The sequence below is a fragment of the Silene latifolia genome, chromosome Y (assembly GCF_048544455.1).
Source record: "Silene latifolia isolate original U9 population chromosome Y, ASM4854445v1, whole genome shotgun sequence".
In the NCBI taxonomy this organism is placed as follows: domain Eukaryota; kingdom Viridiplantae; phylum Streptophyta; class Magnoliopsida; order Caryophyllales; family Caryophyllaceae; genus Silene; species Silene latifolia.
This window is the reverse complement of record NC_133538.1, coordinates 460505303-460529147: the sequence shown is the minus strand read 5'-3', so window position 1 is coordinate 460529147 and position 23845 is coordinate 460505303. Positions and strand designations below refer to the sequence as shown.

Here is a 23845-nt window from a genome sequence, read left to right as displayed (position 1 = left end):
AGCCAGCATACCGAGCACGCCAAGCGTATCTAGCACGTCGGCCATAGAGAAATCAAACAGAAAGCAATCCACTGGAAAGAAGGAGGAGAGATACAGGCCATATGGCAGGGGAGTCAACAGAATCGATAACAGAGAAGAGAATCAGCAGCTCCCTACACTGGCAGAATACAGATTTACAACTGGCGTCAGAGGGACCCTGAAAGCAATCAAAGAAATGGGAGATGGGGCAAGATGGCCCAGGCCGCCAGTGGAAGGACAGTCATGGTGAAAAGACATCAAGAAAAAATGTGAGTTTCATCATGACATCGGACATACCACGGAGGATTGCTACACTCTACGCAGGGAGATCAGGTGCTTGTACGAGGAGGGGGAGCTGAACCACCTGTTATCACGTGGGGGCAAGCAGAAGGACAAGGTGGGCTCTGCAAAGCCCGCAGCACCACCTATATGCACCAAGATAATAAACGTGATAACATGCGGCTCAGACCTAAGCGGACTGACATATTCAGCGGCCAAGAGACATGTTACTGAAACCAAGGGAGACAGGCCAGAAACCTCCTACAGAGTTTCCCACAGCGATCTATCTGTCGTCGCCTTCGATGAGGAAGATATACACGACAGCCAGGAACACCATTGTCAATGGCCAATTGCACGATTAGAAAGATTCTGGTAGATACTGGTAACTCGTTCAATCTAATCATGCTGAAAACCATAGAAAACATGGGGTTCAGCGAGAAAGGCTTGCAGAAGAAGACCATCGCGTTGGTGGGGTTCAGTGCAGAAATAGCTAACTCAATGGGAGAGATCGTGATTCCAACCTATGCAGGAGGAATCAACAAACAGGTGAGATACTTGGTCATAGATGGACCATCTACCTACAATGTTATTCTCGGAAGACCATGGTTGCATCTAGTGAAGGCAATCCCCTCAACGTATCATCAATGTGTGAAGTTCCCCACGCCCTGGGGAGTAGAAAAAATACGAGGAGACTAGGAGGAAGCTAGAGGCTGCTACAAAAAGGCATTGAAGTGCACAGCCAGCCCTCCAGTATAGAAATTATAGAAGCAGTACGTCCAGGACGGGTACATTGAGCCCCCAGCTGAGGAGCTGGATCAGATCAACTTGGACAAACTGCACCCAGAAAGAACGGTGTTAATAGGGGCAGGATGCACAAGTGACCTCAGGCAACATCTAATCAAATGTCTGCAAGACAACTTGGATTGCTTCGCATGGTCCCATGATGACATGATAGGGATAGACCCATCTATCATAACACACAACCTCAGCGTAGACCCGGGATGCAAGCCCATCCAGCAGAGACGAAGTAAATTTGCAGCTGAAAGGAATAAAGTGATCAACCAAGAAGTGGATAGCCTGCTAGCAACAAACAAGATAAGAGAGGTAAAGTATCCAGAATGGCTATCAAATGTGGTAGTAGTGCCCAAGAAGAATGGAAAGTGGAGAGTATGTGTGGACTTCACCGACCTCAACAACGCGTTTCCAAAATACCCCTTCCCACTACCACACATTGACGCAATGGTAGATGCGACAGCTGGACACAAGATGTTAACATTCTTGGATGCCTGGAATGGTTACAACCAAATCAAAATGGATCCAGCAGATCAAGAAAAGACAGCATTCATGTCTGAAAGAGGGATATACTACTACAACGTTATACCCTTCGGCCTGAAGAATGCGGGGTCCACGTATCAAAGACTGGTCAACCGGATGTTCAAAGAGCAAATAGGAAGAACCGTGGAGGTATACATTGACGATATGGTAGTAAAGTCGAAGAAGACCAAGGATGACATCCGGCATCTGGCAGAAACCTTCAGCACACTCAAAGAGTACAAAATGAAGCTGAACCCCTCTAAATGCACCTTTGGAGTTTCATCCGGAAAGTTCTTGGGCTACATTGTAACTCAAAGGGGAATAGAAGCCAGCACATAGCAAATTAAGGCAGTGTTACAGCTAGAGTCACCAGAAAAGCCGAAAGACGTGCAACGGCTAGCAGGCAAGGTAGCAGCCTTGAGCAGATTCATCTCGAGGTCTTCACACAAATGCAGGCTATTCTACGACATATTAAGGAAGAGCCAGAGATTCCAATGGACCGAAGAACATGAGCAAGCATTCAGGAAGCTGAAGCACTACCTCAGCACCCCACCATTATTATCGAAACCAGAACCGGGGGAACCACTGTTCCTTTATCTAGCCGTCACGGAGGTGGCTGTAAGCGCGGTTCAGGGAGCAGGATAAGGAACAAAATCTAGTCTACTATGTAAGCAAGTCTCTGCTGCCGGCAGAGACCAGGTACACATCTCTCGAAAAACCGATACTAGCACTTGTAATTACATCTTACAAACTACGCCCTTACTTTGTATCCCATACCATACATGTTGTGACTAACTGCCCGCTAAAATCTATAATGAGAAGGCTGAGTTGTCAGGCAGAATGTCGAAATGGTCCGTGCACCTCAGTGGATATGATATTAGGTATGATCCAAGAACGGCGATAAAGTCAGAGGCACTAGTAGATTTTGTATCACATTTCAGCCCAGCCATCCAAAATCTAGCAGAAAAAGAAATCTTAACCCTCAAAGGGGATAAGGAAGCAGAAGTCTGGCAGATGCACATTGACGGTGCCTCCAATCAAAGAGGAGCAGGGGTAGGCCTGATCTTGCGATTTCCACACGGGGATCTGATAGCGCAATCGGTTCGTTGTGAATTTAAGGCAACTAACAATGAAACAGAGTACGAAGCCTTGATACTAGGGATGCAGCTAGCTCTGGAGTTAGGAGTCAGAAACCTATAGGTATATAGTGATTCCTTGCTCATAGTCAACCATGTGAATGTTGAATATGTAGCCAGGGATTCAAAGATGATAGCCTACCTGAAACTAGCAAAGGAGCTTAAGCAGAAATTTAAAGATTGCAAGCTCAAACAGGTCCCCAAAGACCAGAATGTGGAGGCTGACGCCCTAGCAACCCTGGGGGAAACCTTCAAGCCAACAGAGCTGAATAGCATCCCCATCACGCATGTATTGGAACCTTCAATCCAAAAGGTAGAAGAAGTAGACAAAGGAGAGCTAGGCTGTCAAGTACGGACGACCAGTCAACTGACCCGGATTGGCGTCTGCCTTACCTAGATTGGCTTAAGCACGGCAAGCTGCCAGATGACAAAAAAGAGGTAAGGGATTTTAAAATAAAAGCCTCCGGATTCACGGTGATTGACAATGTGATTTTTAGAAAGTCATTGGCATTACCCTACTTACGGTGCCTAGATAAACAAGAAGCACATACCGTATTGCATGCCCTCCACAGTGGTGAATGCAGAAACCATGCAGGGGGCAGGAGCCTGTCAAACAAAGCCCTCAGACAAGGCTACTTCTGGCCTACAATGAGGGCAGACTCAGCAGAATACGCTCGGAAATGTGTTGCCTGCCAGCGGTCAGCGCCAATGATCCACCAACCAGCAGAACCTTTGCATCCCATCATTTCCCCTTGGCCATTCATGACATGGGGAACGGACATCGTGGGCCCTCTGCCTAGAGCCCTAGGAAACAGGCTGTGGATGCTAGTAATGATAGATTAATTTTCAAAGTGGATAGAAGCAGAAGCATTCACGGAGGTAAAAGATAAGCAAGTCATTTCTTTTATCAAACGTAATATCATCTGCAGGTTTGGTATCCCATCAGAAATCATATGTGACAACGGATCACAATTCGTGTCAAATGACGTGGAAGGATACTGTGCCAGATGGAACATCTCTCTAAAAAAAGTCAGCACCCAGGACTCCAATGGGCAAGCTGAATCTAGCAATAAAATCATCATGGACAATTTAAGAAGGAGATTGGAGGAGTTAGGAGGAAAGTGGGCAGATGAGTTGCCACTAGTACCATGGTCAGACAGAACTACACCAAAGACGGTGACAGACTACACCCTTCAGCCTGGTGTTCGGCGCAGAACCAGTAATTCTATCAGAAGTTCTAGTTCCAACCCACAGGTATGGATGTATGACAGGGGAACTGAACAATGCGGAGATGATCAGGAGCCTGGACACAGTAGACGAGCTGCGAGCAAGTGCCAAGATACGTCTGGCTGCCTACAAACAGTCAGTCGCTAAAAGGTACAACAAGAACGTAAAAATCAGGCTCCTGGAGGTAGGAGACCTGGTTCTCCGCGAGGTGTTCCAAAACACCAGAAATCGCAAAGCGGGCAAATTCGCCTATAGATGGGAAGGACCATACCAGGTTTAAGGCGTTGTTGGCCATGGGGCGTACAGATTAATGACCATGGATGGTCAAATAATACACAAACCATGGAACATACTTCACCTGAAGAGGTATCACTTTTGATAACAAATAGAGTTTAGTGTACAGAGTTTTGTATTAAAAAACCCTAAAAAAAACGGTCGTAGGCATACTACAAACTTTGTTCCGCTTCTTTTCTTTTGTTTATTTTTTTTTCGAACTTTAAAACTGCTATTGGAGTTGTGTGGTCTGTAGCTTCCTGGGACCACAATTACTCTGGAACCCCATGAGATAGCGCCAGGTACTTCACATCGCTCTGATGGATTTTTCTATTTTTTGGGCTTCTTTGAAAACACTACTCTACACTCTAACATCTATGGTACGTTGAAAGTGTTGCTAGCAGGACTGTCAACTGTAAACGCGGGGTGACAAGGCACATGGCACTCCAACATGCCTAACCTAATTCTCCAATAGAATCACCCTCACCAGGCGGCTTGTTGAACATACGAAAGGGAGCCTGGCTGACAGCTTAAAGCTCACCTAGCTACCCCGGATACCACCCCCAAACGTAGCTCTCAACACCGAGTACTCGACACAATCAGGGCCCTAGCATGCATGCACAAACATACGCAGCGCAGGGATCTCTGAGCTACCAGAATCCTACAATGTTCCATTGGTCCTAGAATGACGATAAACTTGCCTAAGGTACGCCCCTGTTGGCTTTAAACATGATGAACACACCTTGCGTCATGAACAAGGTTAAGTAGTCAGAACGCGGCATATGTCTAAATCAGTCATTGGGCTGACACGGCAGCTAGCTAAGTTTAAATCAGCCTTCTCAGGCTGACACGACGGGTCTAAATCAATCTCCTAGGTTGACACGGCCATTAACAACTTAAATCAGCCATTGGGTTGACACAACAGCTCCCAGAGCTAAGTCTGACCACCTAATATGCGACTAACTCTATGAAATCAATCACGACATAAGAAAAACAACTTGCCAAAACTGGGCAAGGATCATTTCAAAATGTGGCCAAACATGCCGCCAAGGCAAGCACGGCCCAGAGTCTAAAAACGCCACCACGGCGAAAAACAACAAAGGTGTTTAAAAATACTTACAAGTCTGCGCCGCACAGGGCCAGACTACCAGTCATGAAAAATTAAAATACTTTTAACTAGAGGCTAGGTCGATCACCTCCCTCTCAGGCACCTCTCCTGCATTTTCTTGCTGACTCCCCATTTCAGATACAGGACTAGGCTGCACCTCCACGCTGCCAGCAGCCTCTTGGACCTCCACAGCAATAGCAGCTTCCTCAGCAGCAGCCTACTCCATCAACGCGGGGGAGTTCACCTCGCCAACCTCAGGCATCAGTATGCTCAAGTCAGGTTGAATAGGGTAGAGGGTCTTCATCTGCCTCTCTTCCTACTCTATGGATTTCAGGGTAGGAGGCTCAGCCAGCGCAGCACGCATTCCACTGATCTTACCCCGCCATGTAGCATAAGCAACAATATTGGTGGCAAGGGAGATCAGCTCGCTAATCTTTTCGTCAGAGCGCTTGAGGGAATCAGAAAAAGTATTGCACACTTCTTGAGTGCGCGCCAGCTGATCAGCTTCCTCTTTTGACTTCTTCTTGGCTCCAGCCAGCTCAGCCTTCAGCCCCGCTATGCGCTCCCTCAAATCGAGACGCTGCTGCTCCAAGTCAGCAATGGTTCCAGAGAGCTCTTTATTCTTAGCATGTGTAGCCCGACTAGTGGTTTGGACCACATTGATCATCTTCCTGTTGTAGAGGGCTGACTGGAAGGCTTGTTAGCAAAGAAAGAAGGGTTAGCAGGTTCAGCAAGAAAGGGTTCAAAACAGGCAAGACAGCAGAAGGGGGACACGTACCGTGAAGGTATTGTGCACATCATTCTCAGCCATCTCCTCAGGGGAGAATTCCTTAAAAGCCTCCACCAGTGAAGGAAAGAGGAGTTGATCTATCTCTGGCGAGTACGGCACCTGCTCTATATTCCCAAAACCATCGGGAAAATGGGCGATGATACCACCACTAGCAGCAGCAGCAGCAGGGCTCGTTGGAGGATTAGGGGGGTGGCGTGACAGAGAGCTGACCTCCAAAGGTTCAGCAGCAGAACGAGCAGTACTGGAACGGGTAGGAGGAGGCGGCAGGGGCACTTCTCTTGGATGCAGAGGCCACATCAGGGCTCCCAGCGGCTCTATTCCTCTTAGCACTCTGGAGAATAGCCTCCAAAGGATCAACTTTAGCACCTGCAATCAGCAAGACGTCAGGCGTCGGGGGTGTCAAATAAGAACAGATTACATCAATGTAAGATGGCCTACCGGAAGACATGTTGTGAGATGACTGTTGGGGGTTGGAGGAGGAGACAGGCGAGAAACCAGGGAGCAGGTCAGGAAACTTCCTGTCAGAAAGAGGGAAGCAGAACAGTTTGTTGCGGGCAGATGCTGAATCACCTAGACGGATCAGATTGCGGGGGCCTGTGCAGAAATAGGAAGTAAGCCAGTGAGCATTAAAATGACAAAAAGATGCTAGGAGAGCTACTTACTCGAGGTAATGACCCAATCTTCGAAAATGTAATCGGCAGGCGGCTGGATGGAGGCCTTCCTCAGATAGAAGAATTCCTCGAACCATTTTTCATCTTTCGACTTCGACACGTGCCTGAAAGGGGTCTCGCCACGGCCACGGAAGGAAAACTGGCCCCTCCCTAGCGATCGGATCTCAAACATATGAGCCAGCTCACCAAGGCTGATGGAGCTGCTCGCATTCTGGCTGGCCGATAAGGAGTAAAGAAGAACCCTCCAAATATTTGCGGCGATTTGAGCCATAACAAAGCCGTTGGTTCGAAGAAAGTCTTGCATAAGCTTGGGAAATGGGAAGCGGAGGCCGTATATAAAGGGGTAAAGATAGAGACAGGCCCATCGCGCACGGAGTGCGTCCGCCTTTTGGCCGGGCTCGGGGATGGCAATATCCACCCCGTCACCGAGCCCCAACAGTTCTTTGATTAAGGGAATGTCGGCAGCAGTTAGGGAAGAGTCACAGTCATGGGGGTGAGTGAAAAGGTTGCGGGACGGAAAAGCAGGGTCCGGGTTCAAGTCAATCGGAGCGGAAGGTGATGGGGCGTGACGAGTTTTACCCATGATTGAAGGAGAAAGAAAGGAAAAGAAATTTAAAGAAAGAAGGGAGTACCTGACGAAGTGAAGCTCCGGTGAAAATGGTTGAAGTCCGGCGAGTGAGCAGAAGGAAGAGGAAGGATTTAGGAGAGAATGAGGGTTTTAAATTTTTGAAGTTAATAGGGAGAGTAGGTGGGATGGTTAAGATTATAAAGGAAGAAGGAGAGAGAAGGTCCGGGAAACGAGGGGAAGAATTAGGGGCAATGATGAGTGCTTGGGAAGCAGTGTAAAAGACGGCGCGGGATTCAATTGGTAATTCCTTGTTCAACACTTCGAGGTGTGTCTCGCAAGGAATTAGGGGCAAACTGTTTGGGCTAAATTCTGCGCATTGGGCCTATGGTGAAATGAGTCCACCAAGATTTATAAATAGATTGGGCCGAGCAAGCTAATGTCCGTGAGGGGCCCACGAGCTGAAGGAGTCAGGGAGATCTTAGGGAGATCAAGGAGAACAAGATTCCCGGTGGCAAATTATGGAAAGAAGTCCAATAAGACTCAAACACGGGCTTCCTTACCGCACAAGCAACCAAAATCTTATTAGGTTTGGGTCCTATAAATAGTCAAGGAGAAGGAGGAGAAAGATTCATTCAAGACCAAAACGGAGACATTACACATTGTGCTAGCTAGATTGTCGTGCCATCCTCTTTGTAATTGTCCTCATAATTAAAGCTAGTGCAATCATTGGAAGGGTATCGTCCCTCCCGCGGTCGTCTCCTTCATTGGGTTTTCCGCGTCACCAAATCTCTTGTGTTAACACTTATTTGCATCTTTACCTTCCATACTTAGCATTCAAACAAACTAAACAACTCACATATAACGAATAAGACCACTTTGACCTAGTTTAACCTAATTCGGTAGAAAATTACCAAAACATTCCTCTCTTCTTTAAGTGTATGAACCTCACAATTCAGCAAACGCGGCTCACTTTTCATGCGACTCTTCTCAAACATGATTTGATTGGCAACATCCCTTTGCCAATTTGTGGGATGAAGATCAATCTACTCAAAATACTTGCAACCACGCACCTTACTGACTGGGTTGTATGTAGCACAAGCTTGAAACCCCTTACTTGGGTTGTCAGTCGTTCATGAAGTGGCAACAGCAGCTGGGTTACTACAGTAGCATCTCCGTCTCCCTCCAAAGCTACATCATGAGCTACCAGAGGATGAATTATCCTTATACCAAATTGAACACATATTACCAAAATTTAAGAACCCTAATTGTTTTTAATTGATCTACAAAGTACAAAAGACAGAGAATATGAACACTAATTATTTTCAACTTGTAATAGAAATATTAGAATTTAATTAAATTGATTAGGTTAGATGTTGATGAAAGGGCAAATTGGGAGATTAATTAGGTGAGAATATTGAAAAAATGGAGAATTAAGAGAAAAGATATTGGTAACTGAGTTTATGATGAACATAAAGAGTGTATAAAAAAAAGGAAGTATATGAAGGTAAGGTCATACAGTATTTGTCATATTTTTTTTTTTTTTTTTGGCAACGGTAAAGAAAGTGTTTTACATTGTGGTGGTACGGCTCACTAAACCATACCTATAAACAACAGCATAAAACACGAAAATACTACTAATAACATAATCTAAAACAACAAGGTAAATGCATCGGCTGGCAATAATGTGTTGGCGGCATACGACGGCAGGCAGGCCACAGACTTGGACTTCAAAAACATCCTTTACACTCTGCGATAGACGAGCAACGTTGGCCAAAGGAAGACATCCATCTTTGTTTGTCTTGATTGATGAAGCTTTGGAGAAATACCTACAACAAAACCCAATGAAGAGTCTCGGAGATTCATCTCCTTGGCTGTGATATACTTCCTCAGTAGACCAAAGAGCCCCCTTAATCTCGTCTTTACTCGTCTTAAACGGAACAGCTTCAGAGAAATACCTACAACAAGACTCAAAGAAGCGTCTTGGAGATTCATCTCCTTGGCTGTGATAAACGTCATCAAGAAACCAACGAACCCCCTGACCCAACGAGGAAGACCAAAGTGCACTTACGCCCCAAGGACGTAGAAAGAAAAAGCGGAAAACAGACCATGAAAATCTGTCTCCAGAGGAGAACAATCTCCTACACTTTGGAACACCTCCCCCGCTGATCAGAACCTCGTGACCAAGACAAACGAGTAAATATGTGGGAAATAACTTAGAAACCCACTTGAACTTTTCCTTTACCAAAACCCTCTTGTAAAACCGCGGAGAGCTATGTGCAACACAAACCCGATGCAACGTACCAGACAGCCTCGTTAACCCGTGGATAAGGGGACAGGACACCCCAACCATAAGGATTTTATTATTTGGAAAAACAGAAAAAACGATAAAAAAGACTTAGACATCAGCTTGATGTGGATTCCACCGCATCCGACCCGAACCAACAACACAGCCAAGAAAACCCGACCTCACCCTACCACACACATCTCAAGAAAGAAAACCCCAAACCATGACCTCAGACACAAAGAATGACGGAACCAACGGACCCACCAAAACCAAGACCGATTAATCAGACCGAGCTGACACAACGACACCAACGACAACACCCGGCACCAAACCCAAAACTCCCCAGGACCATCGGCCCTACATGCAACTAGATCAATCCAACGGAACTCACATAAAACCACAAAAAAACCACACACTTTGAAAGGTTTCACACTAGTTGGGAGTCTCTAATTGCAGATTAACCAAAACGAAAACAAAACATACAGGGGATGATGAAACACCGCATAGACCCCCAAAGGCAAAAGTTGCAAGCAAGCAATCAAACAACACAGCCCACAACACGACAACAAAGACCCCAAAACCAAAACAAGATGAGCTAACTCATCGACACCAAGATGACATAAAGAAGGACGATTTCTACCAAGGGTGGGGGAGGGACGGAGGGAAGGGGAGACACCCAAGGGTTGCATGCAGGACTTTCGATGACAGGACGGAGAATCGGAGGACCGGAAAAGGCACGAGACCAAACCAGGAAAGCAGCCGATAAGACAATCGGACGGTCAGCGCAGCAACCAAACGCCGTCAAGGGGACAAGAGGCCAGATCATTGCGGAAGGGAGTGAACACGGTCTGAGATGCGATTAATCGCCGGAGATAGGCCTTGGAATGACCCCATCTCCGGCGATTGGGTAGGGGAGACGGGGAAGGCGGTGTGTGGTCAGAGGAGACGGTGGAGCAGGCGGTTCTGAATTGGGGGTTTTTTTGGGGAAATTAGAGAGAGAATTTTTTAGTCAGAGAAAGGGTAATTTTTTGATACATTAGCCAATAGTATTGAAGAAGGTATCAAAGATGAACTTAAGTGACAAAAATTCAAATTTGCTTGAATTTTCTACCAGAGTTTATATTTTTGCTGTAACTTCTCATCAGAAGTATATTCTGGATGTAATTTATAAGGTTATAATTTTCGAAAAACATTTTTTAAAAGGCTGTAATCAACAATTTTCTCAAATAAGAGAAAATTCTTTCAATTCTTTGCAAAAACAATTGCATTTCATTATTACGACCTCAATTTATAACTCGTCACTCGGTAAATTACAAATTCAATGAACGGAATTTTGCTATCCTAAAAAATCCAGTGTAATGTTTGTTAGAAGTATATTGGTCTTTTTCTTTTTCATTTTTGTTGTTTTGTCTTTGATAGAAAAACTGAGCAGTGAACATTTGAGATCCATATCAACGTACAAGAAAACCGATTAGACAAACATCCAAGTATATGAAAACCGTATATATGATTAATTCGTATCGGCAAATTTGAGGTAATAACCGCATATCCTACCTATTGCATGGAAGAAACTCTTTGAAATGTTGGCTTCGGCAGTAAATTTAGAGGCAAGCAGGAAGCTGCCAGTCACCAGCCAATTCAGAGGAAGGCAGGAAGCCGCCAGCCGCAGTACTTAAAGACAATAATTTAAATAGTGCCAGGCAATAAAGATGGAATTTCATAGAACGTCCAAGATTCTATCAGGTACAAAACGCATACAACATTATGAACAATACCACATGACACTGGAACAAGACAGATATCCTCAATGCTCTCCTCGCTCTTATCTATTCTCCACACCAGTTTTCAATAGAATATAACAGTTCAAACAATTTTGAAGCACCACTATACCCCCTATTCGATGTAATCATTCCTGCACCAATTACAAGTACATCAACTTCCGGATCAACCCCTTTGGACAACACCATTCTCATACAAGTACTCCACAAATTCATCAATGAGATAAGGCCAAGCACCTTCAGCGTCATAATTTGCGAGCTGCGGATCCACTGACTGTATAAAAGTGAAAACGAGAAAAATCAGTTTTGGCCTTGTACATTAGAAGCAAGGAACATAATTTGCATCATATGCTCTCTCTCAGCCACGACTTCAACTAATGGTCCGTCTCAAACATTTGTTTTATGTTTACCTATTTAGGTAATTTTGTCTTTTAAGATTGTTTTTGCCCACGTAATTTCTAACTTGGACCCACATAACACATGGACCCCAATATTATTATTACACTTTAACATGCCCATAAAATACCATAAACTTTCTGGCCAGTCGTTTACCTCTTCATAAGTGCACCCCGGCAAGGGGATTACTCACTGTTGTCGACACCTCGGTTTAAACCCGAAAAAAAAATACCCCTATCTCATTTGCGTGTAATTTTTCATCAAAAGAACATTCAAATAACAAACATAAAGATATAAATGAGACAAAAGGAGTAAGATGGAAGATTCAAAGACACTTGCATGAAATCAACAATTCTCAAACGGGAATGGAAAAGCCAGTTTTTTGGCCCCTCGTGTTGAAGAATAGGGTCTGGTGTTTCAAATTAGACCTCTTACCCTAACAAAGTCCAGCAGTTGAGCCCAAGTGTCTCTTGAGATAGCTTTATTATGTCGAGCCTGCAATGATATAAAGGACAGTGGGATATAATGACGTTAATTGCATAATCCAAAAGAAAAAGATACTTAACATACAGCGGTAACAAGTCCGGCAATGCTACTTCATTGTCTCACAGGCCCCAAAATATGGCAAAGGGGAGTTGGATGGTGCATCTAAAGGTTATATACTTATATATAATGTAAATGAAGTCTGGGGGTCATTTGTACAAGGAACCAGGGTTCCATTATTACTCGGCCCCTAACAAATCGCAAAGTAGTCAGCTCATATTCATATCATGGTGTATGCCTTATACATACGTATGCGAATCATGCATTGAATATCATGTATTCCTATCAAATAAGGCAACCCTGCAAGGAATTGAAGGTTTGAGTTTGTAAACATTTAGGTTGTCCCTAAAATTAGATTAGAGACATAACACAGTTAACTACAATGAATGTTGGAGTAGATTCCAGTCTTACGATTGACTAGAGCGAACGTCATATTGGATGCAGCAATGCAACGTACAAACTACACTTGAGCACAGAACAATCAAGGGACTAACTTGGCATGGGAAAAAAGAAGAAAATATCCATACAGAAATACCAGTCCTGAACTTTTTATTTTGAGGGAAGCAAATCAACAACCTCAAAACTCCAATCTTTTACCTTGACATGTCTGATGTCCCTCAATAAAGGGAGATGCCTTTATGTATTTTTCCCAATAGATTAAATAACAACCATTGCACATAAAATGATCAAAGTAAAAAAGGAAAATGCATCGGTGTTTAGCATCTTGCCTGTAGAAACTGACACCAGTGATCAATTAAGGGCCACTGCTTCTCTGCGAACAATAATTGCCACATCCCTATTGCTGTATCAAATGCCAGAGACTTCTGACCCTGCAATTGTAAAACTTACTTCCGTCAAATCTTACTGCCATGGGATGAGTATCTTAAATTTGTTAAGATAAGCTTCCTCATATGCCAGTGATGTGTGAGAATTCCTCAAGAATTTCAACTTTCGTAAGAACACTAAAAAGTAACTAAAAACACAGAAATAATTAGCTCTGAAGGAGTGCCGTATTAATTGCCATTATAATCAATAACTGATTTCATTATTGTTAAAAACTTCTATGACTTCTATGAGCGAATTACCTTTTCCTTAGCCCATCCAAAAGCAAAGATATAAATTTCACGGAACTTCTCTGGTAAATCATAGAGAAGAAACAATCATCAACTAAGTTTTTAACAAACATAGAGAATAAATAACAAGAAATATGAAGTTTATGTGTGTGTGTGTGTGTGTTGGGGGGGTGTGTTCACTACACTTACGTTCGTCTTTCAACTCAGATCGAATGTACGGTATTCTTTCACGAAACTTCTCAAGGGAGTCAATTCTGCAGCAATATAGATGTATGATTAAATTTGGATATTAAGGCCTCAGTATAATGTCAGAATAAAAGAGAAATAACCAAAACTTGCCCAAGAGATTGCCATCCACCAATGAACTCCTGCTTCGAGAATTCACACATTGTTGCAGCCTTCATGTGCCAAGAGATGACCAACTAGAAGAACCACTAATCAGAACTTCAACAGATGCTATTAAGTAAGCGCTAAAACATTAATTAGATACTTTCACATCACCTCTGAAAGCAATACCGGATAAAACTTTCCACGATAAAATTTTGGTGTTCGTTGATGCAACAATGAAGACTCAGAAATTCTTTAGTTAGCACCTGCAGATAACTATAATGCTTTTGGGAATAATCAATGTTGCACTCTACTGTTTTAAGAAGCTTTTCAACTCCAAGACACTCAAGGAGACTTCTCCCAAGGTAAGGCAGAGGATGGAAAGGAAAGAGAGCAATCTCCCTTGTTTGGATAGGCCGGAAACGGAAGGGAAGGGAAATGGATGGACCTATTTTCCCTCCTTAAAGCCTAATCAAAATCCTTCTAACAAAGATTTAGGGAAGAGACACCCTTGCATTATTCCTCCTCCCTTCCATCTCCCTTTTTTCCCATATCTCCATCTGCTTCCCCTCCCTTTCTTTTCACTTTGTAACCAAACAAAGTGTCAATACTAGTTCACATGTTCCCTTCCATAAGCCAACAACATTCCTTCAAAATGTTGAGCGGGTATCGTTCGGGCAATGATAGCTTACAAAAGATAACTATAATCTAGACATCGATATTACCATAAATAACCCAGTACCTAAAGCACCTTTAACCATTTTCCAGTTACTTTCATTTACCACATATAGATGGCAAGTTCTAGCTTAAGTAAAAAAAAAAAAAAAAAAAAAAAGCTATGCTCTAAGAAAGATTTTAGGATAGGGTAATGCATTATCTTAAGAAAAATACAGAACATAAACACAAAAGATCAGTTAAAAATTACGCAGTCATCCACTCCCTTGTATATAACTCAGACACGGACGCACAAAGCACAGCACAACACAAGTAGTACACAATACAAAACATGAAAAGGCATTAAAAAAATTTGGTTTAGAGTCCATTTCATCGGCAACAATTGGAATGAATCTGTTAGCTTTTAATTGCATTAAAAATTATTAGACAAACTAAAAAAATAAACGAGATACATGCCCTTCTAATGTCTTTCGATCACCAAAGTCAAATTTGGTTATTTCATATTATCATTTTAAAAGAGTCTTTCGATCGCCAAGGTCAAATGAGACAATGTAAACAGGATTGAAGGAATAAAAATTTCAAAATAGACCGTGTTGACTTCTGAGCTAATTGGGGTTTCAAGTATGAAGTCTTTGATATGAAGAGGTCAAACCACAAGCAAACTGTCCATTTTCTCAAAGAAACGTGAATTCTAATATAGAGCCAATAAAGGTTGAGTAAACACACGTGAACATGAGGTTAGTTTTAAAAGGCTGCGAGATGTACACAGAATGCGAGGGTCCCTATCAATGAGGGTTGTAAACTTGTAATGCACGTGCCTTATGCACTAAAGGCACAGTGTTTATTCGAACAGTTTGCACTTTCATAATACTCCCTCCATTATATTTGTTCCTCCCATCTGAATTTGGCACGATTCTTAAGAAAATAGGTTAGTAATGTGTTACTAGACCGCGATGTATTGGCCATTTAGCATGCTAAACTCACCAACCACTCCCAAAGACCCAGTAGATCACCACCACACTCCCACTAAACCACCACATCACACTCGGTGGACCACCAAAACTACCCATTGGAGCACATCACCACCGTTCCGTCACCACACTCCCACCCCCTACACCACGCCATCGCCATTGTTGTAGCACCTACCACCACCATTGGAACACCGACCACCACCTTTCACCGCGTATGGGGACGGCAAACACAATGCTGGTGCTAGATTTCAAAAATTAACAGTCTTCTTGTAGATCTCAAGTGTTAGGATTCGATTCAAAGAGAGAAAAACTTAGCTTTTGGAGGCAAAGAAGTCGAACGGGGGAGATAGAAGGGGGAAACACGGTGGTTCGCCAGTCAAGGAGCAACGTTGCTGGTGAAGGAAGGTCGTGGTGGAGCACCAAATGAGGTTATAATTTGTGGTGCACTAACGTTGGCTATAGCGTAGCGCGAATGGCGGCCATTTGGTGTGAAGGATGGTGGAGAAGGTAACGGTAGGCAGGTGGATTGTGGAGATAGAGGTGGAAGTGAATTGAAGTTTGGAGGAATGTAGGCTGGTTAGCTAAGGTGAAAGAAAAGTAGGTGGGTTGATGAGTTTTTTTTTTTTTTTTTTTTTTACTAAAAAAACTTGCCATAAGATAAATGAAATAGGAGCAGAAGAAATTAGGGATGTCAATGGGGCGGGACTAAGCGGGTACCGCCCCGCACCCGCCCCAGTTCGGGCAGGTATCGGTAGAGCTTTCACGGGTGGTGGGGCGGGTACGGGTACGTAAATTCCATCCGTCATGGGTAGTGGGGCGGGGATGGATTTTACGTCATACCCACCTAATACCCGCCTACCCACCAATTATTTAAAAGTAATAGTATATGTTACCATGACTTTTTACCATGTTATTTATCAACTTTTATAGAAAATTTTAAACTAGAAATATAAAAATGAAAATTTGAGGAATTCATAGCGATTAAACTAAATTTTATTCAAAAAAAATATCGAAAAAATTATGATATAGGTGATTGGTGGGTAAATGGAGCAGGTACGGGTCTAGATTTTCACCTGGCGGGGCGGGTACGGGTATGGAAATTTGTACCCGCCATGGGTGATGAGGCGGGTACGGGTATGTGAATTGCTTGGCGGGTACGAGTACAGGGGAGCCTATATCCACTACCGCCCCGCCCCAATGACATCCCTAGAAGAAATGCCCAAAAGTGGAAAGTGTGAGGAAAAAAAGAATGGAAAGAGTAACATTTTGTAGTTGACTTCTAAAGAGTATCAAGTCTATGATTAAAACATCATGAAATCAAATTCGGGAAACAGTGGCCAATGCATACAGCTATTTTCTCTCTGTTGGCTAGAAATTACAAACTTGTAACATACTCCCTCCATACCACAGCAATGGTAACATGGACCCACTTTTCTCCTCACAAAAAGTGGGTCCATGTTACCATTGGTGTGGTATGGAGGGAGTAGTAGATAACCATGCACCGTGTCCAGAAGTTAGGACTTAGGAGTTACCATGACAATATCTTGAGGATCAACCTGCCAAGAAAAAGAGTACCAAGAATCACTTTACTAGTGAAGAGGTAAAGGCGCAAAAACAGAGAGATAACATAAAGAGCAAACAAAAAATGAAAACAAAGAACCGAACAGAAAGGGGAAAAAAATTCTTTCAAAAAATCAAAGAACAAACATAGCTATACTGACCTGTAGATCATTGCAGAGGAGAGTGATACCATCCGCTAATATCATGTCAGCATAAGGATCTGTAACAAATGCACCAAAATTTCAATGAATATACACGCCGAGTTCTAATATGATCAAATAATATACACAAAAATCAGATTGTAAATGAATATAGCCAGTAAGATGCACAGAAAATGATTCAGCAACAGAAAAAGGGTAATGCTTATGACATAACAGATGGTATAAGTGGACAAGAGAACATTTAAAGTTTTCAAACAAATCTTTGAGAAATGTAAATGCCTTTGTATCGGTTGTAAAGTTCCTCCAGATGTCTAGTATCAGTAAAGGATTTGATTTGGGGCTGACTGTAAAACACATCAAATGCTCCTTCTAAGTGCCAGTCACTAGCCTTCAATGTCTGAAGAGCAACTTTCTCACTGCAAGCCAAAAAGCATCAGAAGCTCAGTCACGTAAGCAACATGAAATTTGCCACATAAGAACCATGAACAAAGTCATTCAAAACAAATCAGTGGTGGCCAGATCAGATGACTCTACGAAAACCACAATAACCTATAGGCATCGGAAAAAAATAAGTCTTCTAATTGATTTCTTGTAAACATTGAGGACATTAAAAGGTGCTTTATATGAATTATAATTCTTGGCCCTTCCGCTGCTCATTTTCCAAAACAAAGAAATAAAGGCAAGTGGAGATAGTAAGATATCGCTCACTTGACATTCATCATTTATTTATGGGTAAATTGATAACTTATACCTATTATAACAACACTTTTTAAATTTTAAACCTAAGATAACTTTTCTTTAAAACTTATACCTAACATTTTTGTTACTTCCAAACTTAATACCAAGATGCACTTCCGGCGAAAAAAATGAGGAAATGACCGTTTTGCCCTTACTCTTTAGCCCATAAAACCAACAATAAATTTATCAAACCAATTAAGCCATCAACGCTGACAACCACCACCACCAGTCCACCACAATGGCACCTCACCGGCGACATCCCTGCCATCCCATCACCGCGTAGCGCCTTCCCTCTCCCATTTGCCACAAATATAGAATCGATTCCCATGTACGGCTGTGTCACCACCTACCCATTCATCCGCCACCAACAGTCACTGCTTGGCCCAACACCAACACCAAGCTCCCCTGCAACTTCGCCCACGACCTGAGCTCATCAAAATCGCCGGCCACCAGAATTGATCACATGGTGCGCATCCACCAGGACCACGGGGCCTCAACGACTCAACGGATGCCCTCCTTAGCCCTTCCCTCACCATCAATCGAATCGAGGTTTGTAGTGGTGGGTTTCGTAGTAGCTTTTTAAGTGATGGGTTAGGTCTGGAGATTTTGGGCAGTGCTTGCGGTGGTATTGGTATTTGGCAGTCCTTGTGGCGGTTTTAGCGTTAGCGTTGGCGTTGGTGTTGGACGGTGGGTCAAATCTTGTGAATTTGGATTGAGCTTGTGATAGTGTTGGGCGATGTTGATGGTGATGCTAAGTGGTGATAGTGCGTGTTAGGCGGTGTTAGATGGAGGTGGTATTGGTTGGTGATGGTGGCGGTGTAAGGTGGTGATGTCGTTGGGCAGTGATAGTGATGGTGTTGTTGGGGGTGATGCTGACTTGCTGAGGTGTAATAGGGTGATAATTAACTAATTAACTAAAGTTGACTAGGGGTAAAATTGGCAAACAACACAAATTTTATGATTAAAAATAGAATTTGGCCGGAATCAGGTCATTTTTCTTGCCGGAGGTGAAATTTGGTATTAAGTATAAAGGAAAATAAAAAGTTAGGTATAAGTTTTGAAAAAAAAAATATGTTAGGTATAAAATTTAAAAAGTGTTGTTATAATAGGTATAAGTTATCAATTTACCCTTCATTTATATCTTTAGCTGCCTGCAGTAGAGATGACAACCTTGATGGTACACTTAAAATTTAAGAGCTTTCATTTGTATCAAGCCACTTACCCACAACCGGCAATATAGTGAGACTACCGAGCTACATCGCCTTATGATTTATTTATGGACATTTCAAATGAAACAGGAAGATCGGACTTATCTTTGGTTCGGGTAGAATACATGTCAGGTTTATATAGGTCCCAGATCGAATGAAGGTCAAACTGTAGGCCCATGAACGCCTTTAATTTCTATATGTTTCCTTTTTAATTATATAATTGACATATATTTATAACGTATACAATATATGACATTGGCAAAATAAGTACTCTCCATCTAAATCCAAGTGCCCCAATCCCACGTCTCTTTTTTTGTTGGGAAAATTTCCAATGTACCCCTCGTTTTAACTTCGCTCTCATGGTACCTTTGACATTAGGATTTACTGCGCAACGTGCCTTTCCCTCATTTTCCCCTTATAACAACATTAAATTTGCTGAATAAGACACTAACAACCAACTTTAGAAGAAAAAAAAAAGAAAAGGTTGTAAAACAATTAAATTTCTTTTAAATTCTTTATAAGGCAATCAAAAAATTCTCAAAATATTAAGTTTCAAACAACACATTTGTCGAAGGTCATAGTCATTATGTTCTAACGTACGTACATCCTAACATAAATCCCTAAACCCTATCAACACCTTGTTCATGATCATCACGGCCAACATCTGTACATCTAACATAAGTCCCTAAACCCTATCTACACCTTGTTCACCGCTAATCCAAGTCATCACGGTCCAACATCTATACATCCTAACATAATTCCCGAGACGCTATCAACACCTTCTTCACCACAAAGTCAAGTCTACAATGCTCTTACCAGTGACCACCTATACGATTTCAAAATTAATCGAGACCACATTTAAGATGATATTAACTAATTTAGTGAGCTAAGGCCACGACAACTGATAACGCGGTCATGGGAAAAATATTTGTACACTCTGCCAAAAAAAACCACAAATGCCTAATTGAACCACACTCACACCAGTGGCCTGCACAAGTGGTCGTCATGTCTTCCGAGCGCTCCAACTATTCATGTAAGCCTCATTGATGTGCTTGTTTTATATACAATTTAACCCCTGCTTATCGTGCTACTTTATGCTTACTTTGAGCTCTTCAGAGTGATTTTAGCTAACATTTTCCTCAAAGTTGTGGTTTCGTTGTTTGCCTTGGTTTTTAGAATTTTAGGAATTGAGCTTATTAACATACATTCCCAAAAAGTTGAAGAGTACACGAAGAGATAGAGTTATAGTCATGACAGGTTGATACCAAGGAGTTCGTCACAACGGAAGTGTGCTTTGTGAAGAACATGGTCATAACTCGCCGGTATTATTCCGGTCGGCACACATGAATGCCAGACGGTACAAAGGTTTACTTATCGGTATACCAAGCAAGAAACAAAGCCAAATTGTTCAAGTCTCGGTACCGATCAGCAATGACTTGACCCAGCCGGTTTTTTACTCGTTTAGCTTGGATTGTTTGCTACGGAGACGACTTAGTATAAATAGCTTAATTTCAGAGTTTAATGTACGCTTTTCATTATTATTTAAAACCTAATAACGTACTTAGCTTTAAAACTCCCTTGCTTTGAAGATATTCACTTGTTTGATCGAACATCGAATTCGGTAATCAATCCCATCTAGTTTCCTTTCTCGTATTCAAACCAATTGTGTTATTTAGTTTTATGTCGTTTGTGTTCCTTATTTCATTTATTGCAATTCATATCATGGTGTCAGCCCGGTTATCGTTTTAATTAGTATGCCTGGCTAATTCTCTATCTAGGGTGCTAGGGGATGGATGAGAAGTACTTTACGGGTTTGCAATTGAACAAACAATTGGACCACTAAATATTGCTAATACCTAATTTGCATGTTTTAATAGACAATTAATCGGTTATAGGCCACAACCAATTAGTTCAACTACGAAATCTCAATCTAAGATTAAGTCAGATTGTGGTTAGGCTTGCATGTAATCAGTCAAACAACTAATACGTAACAGGAGCCTGTTAGTATGATCCTACGATTGATTGATCTAAGAGGACCTATCCTATCCGATTAAGGTAATTGATCGCCTACTGACTGTTTATTGTTTATACGTATTGTTTATACCGTGTTTGTCTCATCGTGAACTTGTGACCCTAGACTTCCTCTTTATTAATTATATCTCTTTTTAATTCGTTCAATCAATTTTCCTTAGTTAAACAACAAAACAACTCGTTAATAAGTACTCCCTCTGTCCCGGTCATTTGTTATCCTTTTCCATATTGGGGTGTTTCAATCATTTGTTGTCCTTTCTATTTTAAGAATGAACTTGATGAGCAATTTGATCATTTACACTTAATTTGTTCCACTTGTCATTTAATAATTGGCTCATTTCTCTTTCCTTGGTCTTTGTGCCAAAACCAAAGGACAACAATTGACCGGGACAAAGGGAGTAATCTAGAATCGCCAAAGTTAATAGCAGTAACATAATATAGTAACAACTAATCAACTATCTCCTTGCGGATTCGACCCTATTTGACGCTATCTACCAGTAAGTAGTGATTTAGGATTACTTTGATGAGGTGATTCGAGTCATACGACTTAGGCTTGTTACCCGTCTTGGGCTAAGCTGGCCTATATCTGGTACTCTACTTAACTGGTTAAAGGGTTTATCATTAAGATGCTATATCTGGCAAAATCTCATATTGCAAATGTCCAACACCGCAATATCTCAGGAAATACAAGATATCCTAGGAAAGAATCTAAAGCGTGCTATAAATCTTCTAGTTCATACTCAATATCTCAAGGTGGTAATTTTGTAAAGCACTTAGCAGTTCATTTTTAATGGCAAAGTATAAATTGACTAGTCTTGAACGCGCATTACCATATAAAGGAAGATATAAATTAGAGCAATGAAGTAATGAGAGTGAAGTCTGCAAATAATTTCCATGACGTGAACAATTCGAACGCAGTCCAACCGCATACATAGTAAATTAAGGGCAAGGGTGCATAGTAGTAATCAGGGTGGGATGGCGGAACTCCTTTGAAATGTAAAAGAGTAGTAGTAGTCCGAAAAACCCTAATTATTAACAAGAAGAAGAAGAAGAAGAAAGAAGGCATAGAAAGCGAAAGAAAAGGCGTTGTGCATAAGTGGTAAAATACCTAGCAGCAGTAATTGCCATAAACTGCTGGAGTTTTTCGCGGTGTCCTCTTCCGAGTTTGCTCTGCCAATTCAATTCGAACATTTTTTATCAAAACAACAAGAAGTTACAGATAGTCTTATCTTGTATTATACGAGTACTAATTTCATGAATCTATGAATCAAACAGATAATAAAATAGTAAAAATCAAAGTAAATAGAGTACGTACCATTTTGGTTGGGTAAGAGTGTGTTGTTGTTGTTGTTGTTGTTGTTGTTGTTGTAGATCTACGAAGAGGGAGAAACAAGTCGAAGGAGGGGAGATTAAAAGGGGGAAACAGAAACACGACGCTGGTTCTGGTTCGCCAAGGTGGGTTGTGGGACTGTCGGAGGAGTGGCTTCAAGTTTCGAGGGATGTCAAATGTCGCCTCTCCTCCTTTGGCTAAGGTGGGAGGAAACTAGGTGGTGGGCTTGCCAATTTCTCAAAACTTGGCCTAACTTTATTAAATAAGTTTTCTTATCGGTCGCGATCACTTGTGTGGTGAGTATTTAAGAATTGAATTGATATTGAAGTAGTAGTAGCCATATGAATAGATAAATGCATAGAAAATCACAAATGATTTGTCTTATTAACTCAGGTGGATTTTACTTAACCCGTCACAAGTTTATGACGGATATCAACTGTCACAAATGAGAATTTGTGAACTTTATAACCTTTAACGCATGGTCACACTTGAAAAGTCCCAAAGCTCATCTCAGTGTTAAAAGTGGATAATTTTGTTGTTAAGGTTATGGTCTTGTATTCACGTGATTTATTTAAGGATTTTTCTATTATGTGTCCGGAATACATGTTAAAATGTCAATTAAAAAATAATTTGCAATAATTTAGCATGAGAAATTGAAATATTAACTCATGATTACCATATTTAGAGAATTAATGTTGCAAATCATTACTTAATTAACACATTAACATATGCTCATTGGGCACATTCTAAGCCCCAGAGTGATATGAGCTAGGTGGTCATACTCAATCAAACACAAATTCTAACCCAATTAAGTAGTACCCGGGGTCAAACACAAGGATGGTGGGGGTTGATACTTAGATTTTCAAAGTCTATGTTTGGCCTAACAAATGAAATTTAATTGATTAGTAATCTAAATGATATACTAAAGGATAAGATAAGATGTAAGAAATAAAGCTACGATTTGGGGTTTAATCAATAAAGATGGAATCTAGAGTCTTTGGGTTTACCTAGGTAAGGAGATGTATGCGTCAACAAGGATTGGGTAATTGATTGTAGTTAAGGCTTAAGCCTTGTTCTTTCTGACTTATTTTCAGTTCACTTTAGTTCAACTCAGATCTATTGATTCGGCTCCATTATTGATTATGTTTACTCAATCGATTGATTGATTTAGCTCCATTATTGATTCTTCAATCGGTTGATTGATTGGCCCATTTCAATTCTGCTCATCTGAAACTTAATAGTTTTTATTAATATTAATATTATTATTATTATTATTATTATTATTATTATTATTATTATTATTATTATTAATTAATCATTCTCATTATTGTTATTATAATGAATATTATGGTTATTAAAATCAATAATATTCATATTAATATAATT

The 23845-nt window shown here is 41.6% G+C and overlaps 1 protein-coding gene across 1 annotated transcript; it reads right to left on the bottom strand.

Annotated features, from left to right (window-relative positions):
- Window positions 1-11353: 11353 nt before the first annotated feature.
- LOC141633445 (uncharacterized) lies at window positions 11354-22693 on the bottom strand. The gene is made up of 11 exons (XM_074445914.1): window positions 22445-22693; window positions 22238-22299; window positions 17432-17568; window positions 17153-17211; window positions 16964-16987; window positions 13798-13880; window positions 13648-13712; window positions 13471-13520; window positions 13114-13215; window positions 12278-12337; window positions 11354-11720 (listed from the first exon to the last, which is right to left on the bottom strand). The coding sequence occupies exons 1-11, from the start codon at window positions 22445-22447 to the stop codon at window positions 11613-11615; spliced, it is 753 nt and encodes a 250-aa protein (XP_074302015.1). The 5' UTR covers window positions 22448-22693; the 3' UTR covers window positions 11354-11612.
- Between the last annotated feature and the right edge of the window lie 1152 nt (window positions 22694-23845).